Source organism: Triturus cristatus, chromosome 3_1 (genome assembly GCF_964204655.1).
Source record: "Triturus cristatus chromosome 3_1, aTriCri1.1, whole genome shotgun sequence".
Classification (NCBI taxonomy): Eukaryota; Metazoa; Chordata; class Amphibia; order Caudata; family Salamandridae; genus Triturus; species Triturus cristatus.
The window spans coordinates 405,299,145-405,322,033 of NC_140583.1; the positions used below are offsets into that span (position 1 = coordinate 405,299,145).

General features: G+C 46.7%; 1 protein-coding gene across 3 annotated transcripts in view; it reads right to left on the reverse strand.

Moving 5' to 3' along the window:
* Positions 1–22,889, reverse strand: part of DMXL2 (Dmx like 2) — a 2,034,639-nt gene that overhangs the window by 1,383,040 nt on the left and 628,710 nt on the right. For all 3 annotated transcript variants that reach the window (XM_085644194.1, XM_085644192.1, XM_085644193.1), the window contains exon 17: positions 13,084–13,311. In XM_085644194.1, the coding sequence (XP_085500320.1) occupies positions 13,084–13,311 (228 nt within the window). The remainder of the gene's footprint in view (positions 1–13,083; positions 13,312–22,889) is intronic.

Consider the following 22,889-nt stretch of genomic DNA (forward strand, 5'->3'; position numbering starts at 1 on the left):
GTCAGTACGTTTTAAGGGTGGTTTGGTCAAATTAGACACGCAGTTAAGGCAGGTTGATTCCTCACATAACTGCGGAGAATTACGTGTCACTGACAGTGCGCGGGAAAAACACAGCCTTTGACCGACACACCAGGCAGCTGCTAGTGCTTATACATATTCAAACATGCCAATATACCCGACTCAGGAGATGGCTTTATTTTGACTGTCTCCTGCCTGAAATTGCATCTGCTTCAATTGAAGTCAATGTGGGAAATACATTCCCCCGATTATGTTTTGGGAAACTCCCACTTTCTCTTTTACAACGTTGGCATGTATACATATTGGAACTGGGGCTACTAACCCTGCTCCATGCTATACAAACATTGATTCTCCGAGGCACTGACACGTGTTTAATAGTAGCTTCAGCACAGCACCAAAAATAACAAACTTCATTCAAAAAAACGGAACCGCTCTCTATTTATTTTCATACCATTTTCCAAGCATTTTAGGTCGAACTGTGATCTTATGCCTGTATAAGTCTTAGAGAAGTTTTTATGTATTGCTTGTTAATGATCTTTGCAAATATGTTAATCAGCATGCAAATAAAGATCATTCTTTCGTTCATTCCTAAGTGAATACGGCAACGGTTTGTACACACATATGGCCTTCCTTTGTTCAGAAGGTAGGAGAGCAGACAATAGTTATAGCGAGGGTTATGCTCTGTGTACCTCAGCCTTACATGTTTTAAATTGCTAATCCGGTGTTTATGAGCCCCACCTTTGCGTAAGTATCAGACAAGTGGAAAGAGAATTGTGTGTGACAAGGAAACCTGAGGTTACAACGGATTGATTTGCCTAGTTTTTAATGAACAGAACATAACTGGGCTCGTAATCCGCTTAATTTGCTCAACTGACAGCTGTTTTTTCTATCACATTTTTTGTTGAACACTACTAGAAACCTGCAGTCACATGCACATTGGCTTTCTCGCCAAACGCACCACAACACGGTACACAAAGACGCGCAGCTGTGTGAGAGCAGTAAAATGGGGCGAAGCTGCACTGGCCGCTGAGTGTGTGGAGTCGACAGTCAGCACCTGACCTCTACGCAGTGACACTGGTGCAGTTTCCCAGGCTTACCCTTGATGTGGACGGCGGCAGGCTGCACGCTGCAGATAGTGAGTGCCACGTTTACTTACAGGTTCTCTTATAAGAACAAACTCTGCGCTCGCTCTTTCTTTCATGCCCCGATACCCACAGCTCAGCTCACCATGGCCAGCCGGTTTCCTGGCTCCCCGGGGGCAGCAGCATGTTCCTCAAGCGCTGGTTCCTTCCTCCTCGGCCGGCTGTGTTTGAGACAAAGAGTGCGCAGGGACCGACCAATCACACGCCAAATAAGCATTTCTTAATGCAATAGGACACGTTTTTACGCGAAACCTATTGCATTGGAAATGGGAGAGTGGGGGTCCAGGAGGGCATGAACGGGAGTCACAGGGGGGGAGACACAGGGGCAAAAATTGTTTTGGAGTAAAGGGGCCAATAGCCAGGGAAGGATATAAATGAAAACATGGCCATCAGGAGGACTAACAACCTGAAAACGAATCAAAAAGCAGCTTTTAAGATTGAAGCCAATGAAAAACAGACGGAAAGTGTGTGCAGAGATTACCCCCCCCCCCCAATACTGTATATAACATCTCTCGACGAGACCTAAAAAGCAGGCCCTAAGGTTTTACACTGCTAGTGTATAGTCATTAATTTAGTGTCCTATTGTCAGTGGTGTCAGAATGTGATATTTGAAGGATCAAGTCGCTGTAATGCAGGGGTTTAGCGACTAGTGGCCTGGGCTCCTGGAGGGGGTCTTCTGGTGGGGACATTGTGTGCTCATTCAACTGCGAACTTTGGAAACAGCCCATGATTTGAGACATCACTTTGGAGCCAGTTGTCATTGTACAGTGTGTCATTCAGGCCCGCTGTGTTTCTAGTAGGCCCATAAGCGTATGTTATTTTGCTTAGCATCTCCTCACTTAGATGCGATGCTCATTTGGTAGACACGGTCCTGTCTATTGGAGCAAAGAAGGATGATTGCTTTAGGCACAGTTGAGGTACATTGCTTAACATTCAGTGGTTATGGATCAGGAACTGCCTGCCTGAACCCACAGGAGGAGTCTGCGTGTCACCTCAGGTCAGCATGAGCAGCTGTTTAGTCGAAGTAGGGCTTCAAGTATCCTATGCCAGACATGGGAGATGAAGTTGATCAGCAGTGGTTGGATGGAATCTGTTGCAGGGAATGACTGGCAGGCAATCCTGTAGCAGTTGAAGCCGTTCAGTGTTGTAGTGCTGATTGAGCTATGTCTTTCTGTGGTGCCAGCAGCCAGAACTTCAAGGGCACTTTAGGTGTGCCATAGACATGCTTATTCTCACATACCAATAGCGAAGAAACACATGAAGGTCCTGAAGTTCTGAGTGGGAAGTCATCACTTCAAATTCAAACTTCTATAATTCGGTCTGAAATCAACACCAGTGGCAACTTTTAAATTTATAACAGTAGTATGTGTATACCCCTATCTAGACAAATGGCTGATTAAAACCTCAACATCACAATAGGCTTTAAGTCATTTCCAAATGCATTGTCTTAGCTGCCAGGGTCTATATGTCTACCAAATGAAATTAACTGCAGTTCATTTTCAATCAATCTACTACCTGGCACAGCTCTAGACACCCAGGCTATACGTGAAAAATTGCAATCTGCTGCAAGATCCCCATCAAATAATACTCCAACTATATTCTGTGTTAGGATCCACCTCTGCCATTTTTCTGGTTTGTCATATCAGACTGTTCATGGGTCCACTACAGCAATGCCTAGAGGACCAATGCAGCCAGCTTGTGAGAGCTAGGAAGACCAGCTAATTCGGTCTCATGCTGTGATTTGTAAATTCTCCTGGTGGTGCTGGCTTCCAAATCTGTTGAGAATTATTCATTTTCATGAATAAATCCAGGCTCAGTCTATTGTCACTGATGCCTTTGTTCTGGGTTGGGGTACTCATGTGGGTCATCGTTAACTAGAGGGAATATGATCCATGAAAGAGAGATGTCTTTGACCAACTGGAATTGAGAGTAGTTCATCCGATTCTAAAGCCTTTTCTTCCATCCTTCAAAGCGAGGTCCCTTATTGTGCTAACAGACAACACAACAACTATGTACTACGTGAACAAGCAAGGAGGGACTCATTCCAGGCCACTCAGACTGAAAGCAAAGTTCTGTATATGGTTCGTAGCGAGAGACTTACAGATCACACCTATTCACCTCCTATGTGTACTGAATGTAGAAGCAGATTCATTCAGGAAGAAGCAGGCTGATTTAGGAAGATCCCAAGTTTGTTCTGCACAACAAAGCTTTATAAAACATCTTTCGCTCGTGTGGCCTTCTGCAGTTAGACCTATTCTCAGGCTCAAGAAACAGGAACACACTAGCAGATGCTGCCACAGCAGGTGTTAGAAACAGTGCATTGATGGTTCAAACAGACAAGTTATCAGAGGGAGAAGTTGCCTGGTGGAAGAGTGCAGTGTCTTGAAGATTACAAATGTCAATGTAGGTGGTGCAGGTATCAGAATCTTTGGCTGCTCTTATTATAACATCATTCAAGGTTGTGATATCAACTATGGGTGCCATTAGAGATGGCTGTGTTTCTGATGGATTAAGGAATGGAAGATGACAGTTTGAGAAGAATGTGAATTAGCAGGTGTTTTTGACCTTCTCCCTGAATTTCGTGATCGTCTGCGGTGACTTCTGAAAGAACACCTTGATGGGATGTGAGTACACTTGAATAGGTTCTAGAGGAGCAGAGACAGGCATTGCTTGAGGGTCTGGTCTCCTGGGTTGAGGTGGAACCAGAGGACTTGCCAGTGTAAGTGGAACTGGAAGAGTAACGTATGGAGTAATTGGGGTAGAAAAAGAAAGACATAGGAATTGGACTCTTTAGAGAATGAGTCACAGAGATGTATCAAAGGAGTGACTTCAGGAGTTGAGGAATTAGCCCTGGGGTATTAGCTTCTTTATTAAGTGAAATTTAGCCATTTTACCCTTTTATTAGGTAGCAAAGATATGTACCGTATTTTTCGGCGAATAAGACGACTGGGCGTATAAGACGACCCCCTACTTTTCCTGTTAAAATATTGGGTTTGGGCTATACTCGCCGTATAAGACTACCCCTCTTCCAACGCACACCAAATAAAAATAAAAAAACATCAGATTTGATTTTTAAGTTGGTAATTTTAATTCAAATGCTTATGACATGCAGGTACTTAGTAGGAAAACTGGCACTTATAAACATAAGGCTGTTTGTCATCGAACATGTAAACATAAAACAGTGCAAGTGGATTAAACTTTTCCTAATTCACTCTAAAGCTGAAAGGAAGGATAAGACAATAAACCCATGGGAGCTGCCATGCTGTTTGATTTGTTTAAAAATAATCATTGGTCTCAGTTTGGCGCCATCAGCTGTGCATGCTAGTACCACTGTAAAACTGGACTTCTCATGTCCTGTTTTAATTAAAATTGTTTTCTCACTTTTTGGATGGACAGTTTTATTTCGAACCATATCAAAATTCATTGGAGTTTCATCCATATTTCCGATGCTACTTAACGCATAGCCACGTTTATTGCGCTGTTGTATTACGTATCGATGGAAACAATTTACTTTGCCATCAAGATCTGCAGGTAATTTTTGTGCAATTTTCTTCTTTTGCCTCAGTACCAGATTATGCCTTTCCAAGAATCTAGTACACCAGGATATAGTAGCCTTACATCTGTTGCTGTGATCTGGGTTAGATTTGGCCCACTGAAGTGCAAACAAACGTATTTTATTTCGTGTTACTACATAACCGCTTTGGCGATGCTCATTCACCATGTCTGCTACATGTTTTTCTAGTTCTGGCCAATGTGGGGTGCCTCTTCTTAATGCACACTTACCCCTTGGCTTACTCTTTAATGCTTTTTCATTTGCTTTCCAGTCCCGAACCATCTTTTCTGTTACTCCATATTGTCTTGCAGCAGCACAGTTATTATGTTCCATGGCAAAGTTTACAACTTTAAGTTTGAAACTGGCTTCATATTTCTTTCTTCTTGCTGGTGGAGCCATGATGGGGTCTTGACTGTTAGCCATTTGTATACTGTACTGTATGTACTGGTGCTGTACTGTATTCATCACCACATGTATCTGCTCACCAGATAGATTGCCTTCCCTCAGAATCGCCAATCCCCGTGTAACAACCAGCCAATCACGGCAAGCGTTGTACGGTATTTCCTGTGCACACTGCACACAAAGTCTACTTGGATTGGGTGGGTCAGCTCTCTCACCCTGCCTGCCCAGCCCTCCCTGTCTCCAAGACGATTCGAGCGGTAGTACCCAATGTGAGTACGCATGAGAGCAGGGAAAGGGGGCGGCTGGCCAGGAAGCAGCGCACGGTGGCTCAGCTAGAGTGCGCCTGTCCCTGAAGGTTTCAGCACGCCGTATACCAGCTTATAAGACGACCCCCGGCGTATAAGACGACCCCCGAATTTAAAGAAGATTTTCATGGGTTAAAAAGTAGTCTTATACACCAGAACATACGGTATGTATATACACACACACACACACACACATATTACCTACAGGCGATTGACAGTAGTTAGTTATAGTTAGGACCTAGTTTCCACAGGAAAAGCGTTTTTGGACTTGCCTATATCTTTGGCACCGTTTGACGAGTCTTCATGAAATTTCCCAAGAAAAGTGTGCCAGTGATTCTAGATATGCATGGAATGTTTCAAGATGACCCGTCAAGTGGGGGCCAAGAAAAAAGAGGATACAAAAAAGTGTGTTTCCCATGTTAATTCCCATAGAGTCTTTATAAACTCCTGCAGTCCGAAACGCTGTGCTGAACTGCAATACATTTGGCAGAAAGGTGGATTTTGTTCTGGAGATCAAGCTTTATGTTATTTGGTGTAAATCCATTCAGTCGATTGAAAAATTATATGAAAACCATATTTGTATATCTACGATCTCGAAGCCTTGGCAAAAAATGACAAGCTCATCCAGAGATCTGCAGAGCTCTGATTGGTTGCCAACACTTCAACCAGGAAGTGTTGGCAGCCACCTTAGGACTAAGCAAAAACAGACAAAATACAAAAAAATAAAATAAAAAGAAAAGGGGACAGGTTACGAATTCCCTAACACTGTAGCATTGTCCTGGGATTCCAGAGAGACCCTGGCAGGGAAAAAAAAGCATTTTTGTTTTGGCTTCACAATGAAATTTGCAAATATTCACAAATTAATTGTAGCCCACAGGAGGGGAGGTCCCAGGGCACGCAGAGTTTATGTAAAAAAATAAAACATATTTGGATGGGGCCCACGGGGAATAATGCACCAGAGACCACCACCTTCCCGGGACTATTGCAATCTTAAGCGGGAGCCATGGGTAGTGGGGGTGAGAGGATGGTGAGAGGATGGTGTGACAGGAGGGAGAGGGGGGTGAGACGGGAGAGGAGGAGTAGGACGGAGAGCACCACCTTCATGGGGCTATATAACCAAAAATGTATATGGGGGGCAGCGTGGACCCTACCTCGGGCCCCAGGGACCACAACCTCCTCGGGGCCAATTACTTTTTTTTTTCAATAAGGAGAGGGGCGCGGGGTCCTTTTCCCGGGCAGTATACCGCCCTGGGGACCACCAACTCCCTGTGGCCGACCCATGCACACCAAAGAAGGGGGGCCAGGCAGCTCCTCCTCTTTGAGCTATATAAGGCCCTCGGGACTGCCACCCCCAAGGGCTGGCTCCTGCTGTCTCACGAGGTGCCCACCCTTGGGAGATAGCTGTTTGCTTCTGCTTGGAGGGAGCTGTGACAGCCCGCCAAGCAGCAGCAAACACTACGTGTCCAGTAAGCGGGAGCTGTCAAACCGCTCCCTTTTGATGGAAGCAGAGTTTATCTCCCATGATTCAGGTACACACGCACCCACCCGGGATTGGTCCCCCGGGAAAGACGCTGTGATGATGTCACTCAATGCACCTCTGAGATGCTACCCTCCCCTGGAGGTGGACACTCTAGGCTGAGGGCTTCTAACGTTGTGCCTCCGTAGGTGATGACAGTCTGAAGGGAGCAGCAGGTTTCAGCTGCACACTACGGAGAAATGGTCGCAACCAATAGAATTATGAGCTCAGGTTTCATACATTCGGCAAAACCCTCACTCCCTTGTTCGTCGGGAGGAAGGTACAAGTTACTTACCTTCGGTAACGATGTAGCTGCTAGAGACGATTCTAGCCGCAGATTCCTTAACATAGAATTATCCCCAGGCGTGAGACTGGACCCGGAAAACTTTCTTGCCCAGCATCTCTGCGCGCCGGGGAGGCGGTACCACGCGACTCCACCAGATGTCCTCCACGGGCGTGACGTCAGCGAGGTCACATAAGCCCCCCCCGGCGCACTGATGTCAGGTTGCTTCGGAGAACTTTTCCGCGCCACAACACGCAGCCATCACAACAAAACTGAGGAGACCATGGGAACAGTGTGCGAAAAAACCAGAGAAACAAAATAGAGAGAAACAAAAGGGAAAAAAAACAGCACCAGGTGGCACTAAGGCACCAGAAGGCGACAACAGTAGGCCAAAGCATGAAAAAAGCAGAGCCCTACTCTGAGGAACAACAGTGCAAGCCAAGGTGAAAGCACCAGGCACCAGGAAAACACCAGAAGGCCAGAGCAGCGAAGCCACAGCAAGAAAAGCGCAAGCACCACTACGGGGAACCACCTTGCAGGCTAAGGCAAGTACCCTCCTGGAGGCACGAGCATGAGAATGCACCATGACAGAAAGAGAGAGAGAGAGAGAGAGAGAGAGCCCGCAACCACAACCAAAAGGGGAAAGGCCACAAGCCCGGAACAGAGGAGCAACAGCAATCCACCCGCCAAGGATGGCCACACCTCCTGAAAGGAGCAGGAGGTCAAAGGACAGGTAATCCAGCCACAGACTACAGCGCCAAGGAGGGCCATAAACTCTGCAAAGAGGAGGAAGGCGAAGGATAGGTAAAAGAACTCCCAACGAAGAAGACCGGTGGGAATCAGAGACTCCGACAACAGAGGGACAAAGCAAAAGGAGACCCTCACACTGGAGAGAAACCAGCTGGAGGGATGCCTGACCGGAAGAATACGTAGAGGACACCCACAGAAGACAAGTCACCCGAGGGAGGCGACTGCATAAACCCAAGCAAAGGGCCCTCGCAGAACGGAGAGGAAGGGCGGGTCGTGAAGGAATCTGCGGCTAGAATCGTCTCTACCTGATACATCGTTACTGAAGGTAAGTAACTTGTACATCTGATAGAGACTACTAGCCGCAGATTCCTTAACATAGAATAGATAACCTAGCCATACCCAGAAGGGAGGAGGGCCTGCGAGAAAACCTCCCCACCAGGAGAGACACAGAGCCCCAGCAGGGGACATGTCACAGGGACAAAAAGGGAAAGGCCAAGAAATCCTAAGCCCAACCAGGGGCAGACAGCGCCTTAAGAGCCTCAAGGAACACAAGGACCACCTCAACCCCTAGGGAGAAGAGGTAGAACCGGAGGCAGGGCTCACCTGAAGAAACACATACACAGTGACAGAAAGAGCTGTACACACCCCAGCCTCAAGCAGCGGACAAGGCAGGGACGGTTGCACTGCCAAAAGTGCACACAGAAGAAGAAGAGCACAAGAGAATGCATTAAAGGCCACAACGGTGTAGCAGAACAAGAGGCCAGCACTGGCATGCACAGCCAGCTGCAGACAACACCAAGGAACGATGCACCCAGGACAAGTGAGGCGCCAGCCAAAGGCAGAGGGCAGGAAGGGTCAGGACACGCCCCAAGGGAGGGGCCGGCACACACTGACCCACGAATGAAGGGGAACCAGGCATATAGAAAGAGAGAGAGAGAGGGGGACGGACCAAGCCGTCCACCAGAACACAAAAAACAGGGAAACCAGTCCTCCCCTGGAACACCAGACAGAGGACCAAGGCGGACAGGAATGCAAAACCGCTACAACGCAATGCCGCAGACAGCAGGTAGGACTAGGCGAGCGACACAGCGATTCAGGAGAAGGACGGACCGAGGCGCCACACAAGCCATTCCAAAACTAGCAGCAAGAATATCGCACCTGCGATATACCGGGACGCCACGGAGAGCAGAAGCCCGAAGGACGACCACACCTCCCCAGCACAGGATAGAGTTATATAATAGCTACCAGTACCCCACATAGGGCAAGATACGTCCCAGAACATGGGAACCCTCTTAGGAAAAAATTTCCACAGCAGAGGACAAACAGAAAATCCTGCGGAGAAAACCGCAGAGGGCTTGCCAAGCAGCCAATAAATAATACACAGAAGGCCTAATCTCAGGGCCTACACGGCTTACAAACAACCAAAACCACAAGTCAAACAACCAGGAGCCAACAGCACGGACCAGCAGCCAACAGCACCAAAGTCCTAACAAGAGGACCCAAAGGCACACAGAACAGACAACCGGGGCTACTCGCTACTAGGCCCCAGGAACACAACGGAAGAACATCCCCCGAAACACAGACCGACTCACAGGTCGAGGAGGAGGAGGACGAAGCCCCACAAGAAAACTCTGAATGGCAGAATCCGCAGGGGCGTAGAACAAAAGAGTACCATCAAAGGGAAGGTCCACCAGCCGTTCCCTAATGTTCTCCTGGAACACACTATCCCGTAGCCAGGCATGCCGACGAAGGGCCACCGAAGAAGCCATGGGACGACCAAGCACCTCCGAAATGTCCAGAGCCGAGCGAAGAATAAACACTCCCAGCTCCCGGCCATCCAACACATGGTGCCTCAGATCAACACAGGCACCCTCCTGAGAAGCGGCAGACATAAGGGACTCCGCTGAATCCCACAAGCAAGAAGTGGCCCAAGCCAGTACACAAAGAGTGTTAAGCACCCGCAAAGCTGCACTGGTGGAGGCGAAGATATTGCGCCCCCAAGAATCCAACCAGTGGGCCTCCCGTGACGGGGGAGACAACACCGATGGCAGGGAGGGAAAGGCAGTTTGTAAAAGAGGGCCCCTGGTGGAGGGGTGGAGGGAAAGACGGACAGGATAATGCGGCGCGTGGCGGTGCAGAAGTTGCTATGGCACTGGGTCCCCCGTGGCGGGCCACCCCCAAAAGAGAAGTGTGGAGCGAAGCCTCGAAGGGAAGAAGCAGCTCCCGACCACCAGAACCCTGATGGAGGACCTCCAGAAGATGATCTGTGGGGAAACAGGCAGCTGGATCGCCCATGCGCAGGGTCCCCGCAGCCGTGGAAACAGCCCGAGCGAAGGCAGCACTCGCCTCCGTAGGGTCCCGCTGCTGGGAAAGCAGTTCCTCCGTGGGTGACGGCTGCAAGCTAAGGCAGCCATCCCCCAGCCCAATCGGGGGAAGGAAAGGCGAAGCTCGAAATGGGGGAGGGTGGGCCGATGAATGGGGAACCAGAGGCGCCTCTGGCGAAGACTGCGGACGCGGCGACGGCGAAGAGCCGTCCTTAGAGGACGCCGGGGAAAAAGCCTTGGCACGACGACCCATCTCTGGAGAAGATGAAACCAACAACCGCCGAACCTCTGGAGAAGAGGGTGCGTCCGAAGACGAATCAGCGACCTGACGTCGGCCCGGCGCCGTAGAGTCCGCGGCGTCAGGTCAACGTCGACCGGCGCCGGAACGACCTCCGCCACAACACACGGCACAGGAGACCGAGGCGGGGTCGGAGCCGGGGCGGCTAAGGAACGGCGCCGTAAAGGTGTCGACTCGACCTCCGACGAGGCAGCTGCCTACATGGAGGGACGAGAGGGGCCCTGGGACACGCCCCGACCCCTAGCCAGCCCCTGCGGCGCCGCCAGGGCCAGCAGCCGCCGGCGCCTGAGCGGCATCACCTCGGCCTCGGACAAGGCCGCCGCCTGCCCAGAGGACTGAGGGGGACTCGAGGACATGCCCCGAGCCCCGACAACCTCCCGCGACACCACAGGGACCCACGCGGGGGTTTGCGGTGAAGCAGAGGCGCCATGGTCCGAAGGAGGGAACCCCTGAAGGGCCGCACCCAGACGGCACCACATCCTCCGAACCGGGATCCGAACCTGACGGCGCTGGAGCCACCGGCTATGTCGCAGGAGTCCCCGCACGCGGTAAGGGATCCGCAGTCGTCCCAGGAAGAGAGGGAGAAGAAGGAACAGCCAACGAGGCCTGCAAGGCCGCCGCATAGGCCTCCATCTGGGCCCTGGTTGCCCCCGCGCCGGGGAACGGCGGATAGGGTGGCGACGCGTGGGCCAGCACCACCCGCGGAGAACCCACGCCCCCAACAGGCCGGGGACCGGGCCTCGGGGACAAGCTGCGACACTTACCATCAGGTGAGCGACGCCCTTGCGGCCTGGGAGAGGGACGATATCGGAGATGGAAGCGGGGGGTCTTAAAGCCTTCCACTGGGGACAGGCGTGGCGACGATGCCGACCGGGAAATGTGCGCTGAAAGGAGCTTCATCCGGCGCTCCCGCCGGGACTTTGGCTTCATTTGCTGACACGCCTCGCAGTCCGTGGAGTCGTGGTGCTCCCTCAAACACCACATGCATCTTGAAGAATGCCATGGACTCACATGAGCCATCAGGCAGAAACAGGTTGACGGTGTCTGTGGTAATGGGGTACTAATTCCCCTTATCCCCATGATTGGTTTTTAATACCAGGTGGTATTCCATGTGAACATAAAGGTCAGTTTGGCATATCACATTGACATGACACCTGGTGGTGTGTGAAGACATCCCGTCACATTTTTGTGTCTGCCCAGAAGTAGATTGTTACGGGGTGGAGCACTGGTTGATATACAGGAATAAATTGAATCTCAGGTGGCTTTGTTGTTTTAAAATTGCTGTGACTGGAGGCCAGGTCACCCTTGAGGCCCCATAGCCTCTGGTTCCCTACAATGGACAGTTTCCAGGGTTTTTGTGTTTGGATGTCATTGACCATGTCATGAGTGATGTAATATGTGAGGTCATATGCAGTGCATTGCGGGGGCATAAGTTCTAGTTAGCTGAGATAATTATAACTGATGAATGTCTATGGTATTGCAGGAGTGAAATCTGAGTCTAACTATAACGTCCCTATAACCTTTGTTTTTTCCAGTTAATATATGAGAATATATGTATGTGTGTGTATATATACGGACTTGAGTTTTAGCAGCATGAAGCCGTCACCGTGAGTCCTTCTGCCTGGTAACTTGATATACTTATTCACAATTGAGGTGTTTCCGAGCAGAAAAGTAAATTGCCATCACAAAAGGAGACAAGTGGGAGAAGCTGATAATAATATGCGGAACTACTACGCTGGAAAGAACTCTGTCTATACTGGCAGAAATGCGTAACTTTTTGGGCTTTCAAAAGAATATTATTGGGATGCCATCTTTCAATCTAAGGACGTGCAATAATCCAGTCCGGGCTTTGCGAGTGACGTAGAAATGCATGATGGGACTTTTTAGTATAAAATGAACTGAAAGACTTAAATCCTCAGTAGCACAGGTGGTAAAAGAACAGTGAAGTAATGTTATCTGTAAGCTTTACCCTGTTGCGACTTTTTCTGAGCATTGATAGCTGTGTATTTTGTTTTGTATAGTTAATTTCCCACATTCAAGTGCATACCCAATCAGTGTTAAGGAAAGAGCATCTTCTATTTTTACAATTTTTTAACTTTAAAAGAAGCACCAATATGGCGCATGACAAGTCGAAGAAGGCAGCTAGACTGCCGAAACGCGTCCCTGTGGTGATTGTGTGTGTGATGCAGCCTATGCAATAAACAGGAGAACACCCATGACTACGAGTGCCAGTTCCTTAATCATAGAAGGTTGGGGAAAATATTTTTCATATATATACACACACACACACACACACACACACACACACATACATACATGCATATACACACACACACACACACACACTTTTATAAGTGTGATAGGATCCCACACACAGGTTAGGCAATTTAGTCCTTATAACCATTATTTTTTGCTAAAATTAGAAAAAGACATTATGATGAATAAAACTGCAATATTTATATATTTATTTTAAAAAGAAGTTGTTCAATTACCTGCAGATGGGGTCGCTCTGATTATTTCCACATCACATGGAAGTTTAAGTGGCTGACTATAGACCAGGCTAGACTTCAAAATAAGTTTACTGGCTGTCAGAAGATTAGCAATTGAAGCAGAACGTGTCATGGGACTGGTACCCGGAGATGTTTCTGGAGAGGACTCTGCATTAAGTTGCCCAGGTACAGCTAGGCGATTTTCTGATGTACAAACCTCAGTATCTTTGGCTGTGAAATAAAATTTGAGTATTGGGTTAATCAGATTTAGTACAAATACACATTTTACTTATGGCTCTGGTTGAAATAACACGCTACTTGGAATGCATAAAGAAAATTACAGAGTGGCTTAAAGCAATCAGAGACGGCGCTTTATACTATATACAAAACCCTGGATTGTTCTCAATGTTGATAGACCTTTTCTACGTTGCTTTCGGTTACAGAAAAAGCATATGCTTGAAAAAGAGATGCGTGGAAAATATTTAAAAAATCTTGTATCAAAAGATTAACTTAGCTGCCATTCTTGTTAACAGGCTAGATCTAATTCATAAAACGTGGAAATCAACAGGTAATTTGGTAACATGCTCATAAATCAAAACCGTGGCGGAAATGCCCTTCAAAATGCAGTTTTTCAGCATGCAAGACTTGGTATAGATTGGTTACTTGGATCAAAAATTATAAGCAAGTTGGTCCTAAATCAGTCACTTTTGCAGATGAAAATGTCATAGATAACTTACTGCAGAAAGAGCTCAAAAACCACTGAAAGAAAATACACTAAATCCAGGCATGTAATGTTTGGCTACAGTTGGTGTCTTTTCTTAGTTTGGTGTACTTTTGTTCAGCCAGTTTCGAGATATTAAGCAAAAAGGAATATGTTACTTACCCTGTAAGCATCTATTCGTAGCGTGTAGTGCTGCAGATTCATCATAAGCTTTGCATACTTCTGCCATTTGGTGTTGGAACTGGACTCTGCAAATTGTTTTTCATCAAGGGATTTTTATGATCGGTGTTGGCTCTCCTTCCGCTCGAGGTTCTGTGCATGTTCAAAGGCTCCTTTGTTAAAAATGTTTTTTCCCCTTGCCATATACGAAGTGAGGATATAGTCTGCTAAGTTAGTGTTTGCTGTTTAACATGCTGTATTTTTATGTATTTTTCTGACCGTCTAATACCTGCCGGGTAGGCGGGAGGGTGCATGTGAATCTGCAGAACTACACACTACGACTTAATTCGTAATATATGTTGGCTGCAGATACACATGCTATGGATAGACTGTAAATCTGTACCCCTGTTGCAGTGGCGTTAGGCATGAGATGGTGCATTAGTTTGAAATAAAGTTTGAAGGACTGTTTGTCCAACTAAATCTTGTTGTCTTGTTTGAACATCCACTCAATAGTGTTTTGTAAATGTGTGTAGGGTCCCCCATGATGTAGCTTTGCAAATGTCACCGAGAGAGGAATTCCCAAAAAGACCATGGTTCTTCCTAGTTTCATTGTAGAATGAGGCAAAACCAAAGGAAATGATGGACGGAGTGTTGAACATTGCAAACACTCACCCCCAGTCAACTGATCTGGGTTTAATCCATCACCGTTCTTTAGCCCACTCTGCCACCCCAGTTCAGACATGGCCATATGCAAATCAGTCTGACCCTGTGCCTCATGGGAACAGTCCAGCCCGAACTGCCAAGCCATGTCTTCCCTGGACCGTAAACAAGCTTCCTAGGACCGGTTTCTGGCATTTCAGCCGTCTTCAGCCAGGCTTGCTTGAATCCAGTGGCAAAGTGAGCAAGGGACTCACGTCTGAGCATACCCTGCCAACTTATGGCGAACAAAGCAAAACCAAAGGAAATGATGGACGGAGTGTTGAACATTGCAAGCACTCACCCCCAGTCAACTGATCTGGGTTTAATCCATCACCGTTCTTTAGCCCACTCTGCCACCCCAGTTCAGACATGGCCATATGCAAATCAGTCTGACCCTGTGCCTCATGGGAACAGTCCAGCCCGAACTGCCAAGCCATGTCTTCCCTGGACCGTAAACAAGCTTCCTAGGACCGGTTTCTGGCATTTCAGCCGTCTTCAGCCAGGCTTGCTTGAATCCAGTGGCAAAGTGAGCAAGGGACTCACGTCTGAGCATACCCTGCCAACTTATGGCGAACAAAGCAAAACCAAAGGAAATGATGGACGGAGTGTTGAACATTGCAAGCACTCACCCCCAGTCAACTGATCTGGGTTTAATCCATCACCGTTCTTTAGCCCACTCTGCCACTCCAGTTCAGACATGGCCATATGCAAATCAGTCTGACCCTGTGCCTCATGGGAACAGTCCAGCCCGAACTGGCAAGCCATGTCTTCCCTGGACCGGAAACAAGCTTCCTAGGACCGGTTTCTGGCATTTCAGCCGTCTTCAGCCAGGCTTGCTTGAATCCAGTGGCAAAGTGAGCAAGGGACTCACGTCTGAGCATACCCTGCCAACTTATGGCGAACAAAGCAAAACCAAAGGAAATGATGGACGGAGTGTTGAACGGGCATAGTTGTTAATGTTCGTTTTGCATTAGCATAACACATCTGGATACATAAGACGATCCAGCTTGCGATTCCTGATTTTAAAATAGCTTTTTCTTTACCTGGATTTGAAAGCGAAACAAACAGTAGTGTTTTTGTATGTTCCAAATAGTACAAAAGTGCCAGTTTTACATCAGGTGTATGTAAAGCACACTCTGCGATTGTTTCTGGTTTTGGAAAGAAAACTGGTACCTCTAAAGTTTGATTTAGATGAAAAGGCGATATAACTTTTGCTAGGAACTTTGGGTTTGTGCGTGAATACAGTTGGTCTGGGAACACTTGGAAGTATGCTTCTTCAATATAAGCACATCTATTTCGCTAACCCTTCTTAGAGATGTTATTACTACATGGAAGGCCACCTTCCAAGTTAAGAATTGTATCTGACAGTTATGTAGTGGTTCAAATGGTACTCCCATGAGGCGTGTTAAGGCAATGTGCAGGTTCCACGCGGACACCGGAGGTGTACGTGGTGGAATGACTAGTTTTAATCCTTCCATGAAGACTTTGACCACAGGAATGAGGATACATGATTGGTGCTTCCAGTTTTGTAGGTATGCAGCAATGGCTGCTAAATGTAGGCGTATTGACGTATATGACAAATGTGCCTTTTGTAAATGTAACAGGTAACAGACTAGTTGAGGTTCCGTTGGTGAAGGGTTGATGTTTAAGGATGCACAGTAATGGACTAAACGTTTCCATTTTGCTGCATAGCAAGCCCTCGTGGTCGGCTTTCTGGCCTCCTTTAGAATAGTCATGCATCTTGGAGGTAGATTAAGGTATCTAAACTATGACCTCAGGAGCCAAAATGCAAGATTGAGCCGTATTGGATCATTATAATCCAATACGGGATGGCTCATCCTTGACGGCGCCACCTTCATCAGGACCAGAGGTATATTCAACAACGACAAAGCCCAGGGAAAACTTGTTTATAAAAATAATTCCCGTCAAGGATGAGCCATCCCGTATTGGATCATTATAATCCAATACGGGATGGCTCATCCTTGACGGGAATTATTTTTATAAACAAGTTTTCCCTGGGCTTTGTCGTTGTTGAATATACCTCTGGTCCTAATGAAGGTGGCGCCTATGCCATCGAAACGCGTCGACCACTGCTTTTGCAGTTGTCTTGTTAGTCATAGGAGATAATTATGTGTTTTTTGTCTCCAATGTTCAGTACACGATAAATTCCTTTTTTTCTTTATTGTGATAGGTGTATGAATGTGGAATGATTTGGTATGTATGCAGATGAAATTGTATGAAGATATAGTTTTTTTATGATTTATATTAGTGTGCCCTAGGGATTACTGTTTGATGTTTATTGATATGATGCATTATCACTGTAATGAATATAGTCAGTGATTATCAAATACTCCAAAAAAGGAAATGCAAAATAGAATAGTTTTTTGATAGCGTAAAGAAATGTATTGAGTCTTTCTAAGAAAAATAGAAAAAGGTTAAATAATAAAAAATAAAATATTAAAAATTATTAATCTCTGTGTGGTGCATCACTGTTTTTAGGCCCTTTTTTCCTTATCACAATTAAATTGTATTATTAAAAATAGAGGTGGCGAGGGAAGTTTCATTACAGGATTGTCTTTATTTCCCCTTTTTCCCTGACCTTAAGTATATTTCAAGGGGGTCCCATATTTTTTGCTGTGCCATGGCTGTTGAGCCCATGTGGGAGCAATCAGTAGTAGGGTCAATGAAGTCTGTGAGTTTCCTGACCACGTATGGAATGAGTGGGAGAGGAGGAAAAGCATAAGCAAATATCCCTGACCAGTTCAGCCATAGAGTTCCCTTCGGATAGTGAGTGTGGGTATCTGGATGAGAATCTTTGGTATTTTGAGTTTTCAGCAGTGGCAAACAGGTCTAATGTGGAGGTTACCCACCGGTGGAAGTATTGTTGCAGTAACGGAGTGTGTATTTCCCACTCGTGAACTTATTGCTGTGTCCTGCTGAGCAGGTCCGCAACTGAGTTTTCCTGCCCTGGTATGAATTGTGCCAGGAGGAGGATTTTGTGTTTGTTTACCCATTTCCATATGGTCTGATTTAGCTGTCATTGTTAAATGGAATGGGTGCCTCCTTTTTCAGAATGTAATACATTGCAGACATACTGTCTGTTCGTAGAAGGACATTTTCCCCGCAATGTAGTTAGGAACGCTTTGGGAGCCACATAGAACACTAAAAGCTCCAGCATATTGATGGGCAGTGTTTGTTGCTATGAGGTCCAGTGTCCCTGAACCACAATGTCCTTCATATGCGCACCCCACCCCATGAGTGATGCATTGGTTGTGATGGTTAGTTGTGGGATTGTGTCCTTGAAGGCTCTTCCCTTCAGTATGTGTGAAGTGTTCCACCATTGCAGCGCCTGATGGACTCTGGGTGAAACCATTGCAGCGCCTGATGGACTCTGGGTGAAACCAACACTAGAACATCCATCACCCCCAGCTTGTGACCATGGCGATGCTAAACACTCTTGGAAAGGTCTCATATGTAGCCGTGCATGTGGCACTATTGCTATGTATGATGCAATCATCCCTAGTAAGCTCATCAGTGTTTTGACAGGCATGTGACAATGATGCTGAAAAATATCCAGTTGGTTCTGGAGATTGAGAAACCTTTGCAGATTGGAGTAAGCTGTTCCCGATACTGAATTGAGTATCACCTAATATAACCTAGGTATGGTTGTATCTGGAGCAGTTGGAGATGTGATTTTGTCGCACTGATAGTGAAGCCCAATTTGTGTAGTAGGTTGATCGTGTCTTGAGCGTCTGTTAGACATTTGTCTTTAGTTGGACTCTTGATCAGCCAATCGTCTAGATAGGGAAAGACATGTATGTTTTCTCCTCGTAATTTCACTGCTACTACCACTAAGCATTTTGCGAACACCCTTGGGGCTGTTGCCACCCCAAATGGTAGGACCTTGAATTGATAATGACGTCCACTTACCACAAACTGTAGATATTTACGGTGCGCAGGGTGGATTGGATAGTGGAAGTATGCGTCATTCAGATCTAATGCGGTCAAATCTCCTTTTTGTAGTAGTGTTATCACATCTTTGCAATGTGACCATATGGAGGTGTTCGGATACTATGTAGCAACTGAGTGAGCGCAGGTCCAGAATGGGCCGTAGTGAGCAGTCTCTTTGGTATGAGGAAATAAAGGGAGTAGACTCCTTTGTTGTGATGTTTGTGTGGGACTAGTTCTATGGTCCATTTTAGCAGCAACACTTTTACTTCTTCCTTTAGCAGATGTTGATGCTGCCGATTTAACACCTGATGTTTTGATGGGATATTTGATGGTGGTTGAGTTAGTTCTAGGCAATATCCTTGCCTGATTATTTGTAGTACCCATTGGTCTGATGTGATGTCTGGTCACGACTGGTGGAACTGTTAGAGCCTTCCCAGACAGGTTTTTGTGGGCAAGTATTTCCTTGCTGGTGTGGAGGTGCCCTATTTGAGGATACCTCTAAATTGATCTTGAGTGTTTAAATCATTAATGAACGATCGTTTGGAATCACACTGCTACCAGTTAGTAAACCAAAAGCAATTAATTACCCACATTTATATATTGGGTGGGTTTCTGTGGGACTACAATAACCTGTCTTTCCCATTCAGTGCTGGTGCATTGGACTAAGTTCACTCCTATCACACGTGGGAAAATAAACCATTGTGTTTATTTTCATTCGGTGCTTAGTTTGCTTGTATATTAGTTTGTTTGCCCATTAAGGCTCCTTTGCGTTGCACATGTTAAACTTGGCACGTTTATTTTTGTGCCACATTATTTTAGAAAAGCACTGAACATGTTTTGGTTATTACTTTCACACTGTCTGAACCTCTTGTACAAGGTCAAACACTGTGCCTGGTCTCCTTGTGATTGGTTAGCAAACAAGCCTGACACTTGGACACAACATACATTCACATCTGCTGTTTTCAAGAAGAAACTTTGAAACATATGTACAGAGACGGGATATTTTGAAAACAAGGAGAAGACATTCTAGCAGAGCAAAGGTCCGGACGAGAGAGAGAGAGAGATTGTAGGAGGCTGGCAGTTGGCTAAGTATATGGTGCACACTTATTAAAGAGGTGCACCTTGCACTAATCCAGGCAACCCTTATGGTGATTTTAGTGGTCTTTGATAGCCATAGAAAGCTCTCAAAGTGGTAGCTGTGGAGAGAAGCCTTCAGGCTTATCTTGAAGGAGTGTTAAGCACCTTGTTCTACCAGTTTAATATGTAGTGTAAGTTAGATTAAATGAACCACACAGCGTTTAGCAAAAATAAGTCTATTTACAACACACTATCACTATCTCATTGGTATATCTCCTACCTGGCGATATCAACACCATACCCCACAAATATTTCAAAAGCAATCAAATAAGTAGCACAAAATACAACTGGAATGCAAACTGCAAAGGAGAACGGGACTTGGACCAGACGACCCTGAGGAACCGGGGAAACAAAGAACCACCCACAGTAAGTACCCAGGAATCCCACAGAGGCTGTGTGCAGAGTGGAAACAAAGCCGCATGCGCAACAGAAGTCAATGTAGAAGTCGGAGTTGCAGTTTTGAAGAAAAGGACATTTCCCAGAGGACTCCAAAGGATTCCCTTGTAGAACGGAAGGTTGGAGAATGGAAGGTTGGAGAGCCACCCCACCCGTGAATGCCCCGGGAACCACGTTAACCATACCAGGGAATGCAGGTGCTTAGGGGTGAAGAGATGTCGGAACCTGCAGTAGATAACAGTGGAAGACTTAGAAGAAAATGCCTCTGGAGAAGTTCAAGAAGAAGTCTGGTGGAATCCAAGAGTGGATTCTGGAAGAGAAGAACTGGCAAGCAGAGGGGACAGAGTCTATGCCACTCGGAGGTGACCAGGGGGCATGAGGACACAATGCCCACCGATGTCAGGAGGTTCTGAAGAGTCTAAAGAGACCTGGTCACTGCAGCTGTGAGGAGCACGCAATGCTTATGAAGACCAGGAGCCGTGTACAAGCTGTCCCACGTTGGAGGTTGGTGATTAGGTCAAAGTCCCAGTGTCCAGACGATTGAAGAGCGATGTAGTTTCAGGGTTGAGTCTTGTCCCATGACGAATCTGAGGACCCACCTACACGGGAGCCATTAAATACATTATATCTTGCGATCAGGAAACCAGTTCCCTTTATGTAGTTGAATCTTCATAAATTGGCGTGGTAGTTGTATAGTCATATGGGGTTAACTTCCTCCTGTTCATTCACTGTATTAAGTCCATGTGTGTTATGGCAACGTCGTCTGGTGACCGAGTATGCACAATAGATACCCCCAAAGCTGATATCTTGATAAGCATCCCAGTCGCCTGTTTCGGGTCCAAAACCTAAACAGTTTAGCTTTTAGACCCGAAACAGGCGACCAAGATGCTTATCAAGATATCAGCTCTGGAGGTATGAACAGGAGGAAGTTAACTCCAGATGACTATACATCTACCAAACCAATTTTTGAGGATTGAACTTCATAAAGGTAATTGGTTTCCTGATCACAAGATATACTGAGCCCTGACGAAGCTCAAAAGAGTTGTCTTTGAATGAAATGCGTTGGCTGAAAGTTTGTTGCACGAACAAGATTGTTCTTGTGAATGGATTTAAGACAAAGATAAAATAAAAACAGAAATCTTTCAACACTGATTGGAATTTCATGGACTTCAATTGTTTTCCGGGTGCTCTTTTCCATCTTTATTTGCAATTTGTTTCTGTCGGAGAGAGGTATCAAACAGCGGCAGGTACCGGTAAAGTAGTGCACGGTACATACCCTACTTCAAACTCAGGTGTGATGCTCTGGCAACTGCAGTCTGCCGTTATTTTGTGTTCTTGGCTTTGTAGGTCTTCTTGAGCGTGCCTTTCAGGCCTAGTATCTGTTGATCTTCTTTCCTCTGCTTGGTTCGTCGTCAAGTTTCTCAGTACAGACCAGATGATCACACTTCCCGCTCTTCTTCGTTCTTGGTACTTCTGCCTGCACCTTCTTACCACTTATGGTGGCGAGACTTGTCATTGCTTAAGTCTCTTATTCTGGGTGCAGTGGTGTGCACCTTCTTTGGGGCCTGTCAACACCGCCTCTCAAGGTCAAAAGTTTCTATAGTCAAGCCATCCGCCTCAGGTGTTGGACTCCGGCCTGGTGATGATCAGGGCAATCAATGATTTAAGTCTCCTCTGCTTCTCTACTGCTGAATGACGTCCAGCAAAACATCTTATGTCCCGTCTTTAGGGAAATTCATGGAGCTTCAACTCGGTGGGTAGATGTGTGTGGACGGCCCTCTCCCTTGAGGGTCTTCTAGTTGCATGACCCTCTTCTTCTTTGGGTCGGTGTGGAGTCATGCCACATGTCACACATTCCCTGCTCAAGGACCTTCAAGCAGCTGCTGCTTCGTGGTTTTGCTTCTTCTGGAATCTCCTTCCAAGGGCAGTAGATAGCTGTGGTTCTGTCCCACTTTCTCTGGATGGTGCAGGACTTGCACCTTGAGGCATTGCTGCCATCAAGCATTGTTGGTGGGGAGTGGCATGGTGTGCCTTGAGCTACAAGACGGTGCAGTCATAGTGTTTGGGCAACAGTGTTGTGTGCTTTTGACCACCTTATAGTCCGGTCTCACTTTCTTTGGACCTTCCCCTTCCTAGAGTTGTGTCCATCTATCCGGCTTGGACAACCAGTGTGGTGTCTCTGGGGTTCTCAGCCTCTTTAGTGGGTGGCACTCAGTGGGTTACACCAGGTGATCCAGGTGTCTTCCTATGATGCTTCCCCCCCTTTGTCGTGTGGATGGAGGGTTGGAGCATTCTCCTTTCTTTTGTGCTCTATACTTCCGACCATTTTATAACTTCACAGGGCAATGGGCTTCCAGCAGTGTGCGGCAGGGCCCGACTGGTACTGTGGCAACTCAATAGCACGGCATCCATGCTATGCTGCCAATCAGTGCCCTCAAGTCATGTTGCGGCTGCACCAGACAGAGTTGGTCCTGTTCAGGCTGTGCCCCTCTCTTCTTCATTACTCCACTGGGGTCTCCCCTGGGCCCTTGTGAAGCAAGTAAAGTGGTGGCCTGGCACGTGTTTGCTGCAGTTTCCTGACAGGTAGTGCTGTAGTTTTATTATATAAAAACAACGGTCCCATACAAGAGGGATAGGTATGGTATCGCAATTTTCACAATCAAAAACTGGATTTATCTAAGAACTCAGGTAGAGGGATAAATACAATTTAATCGTAATAAAGAGAAGACAACAATTAATATGCATG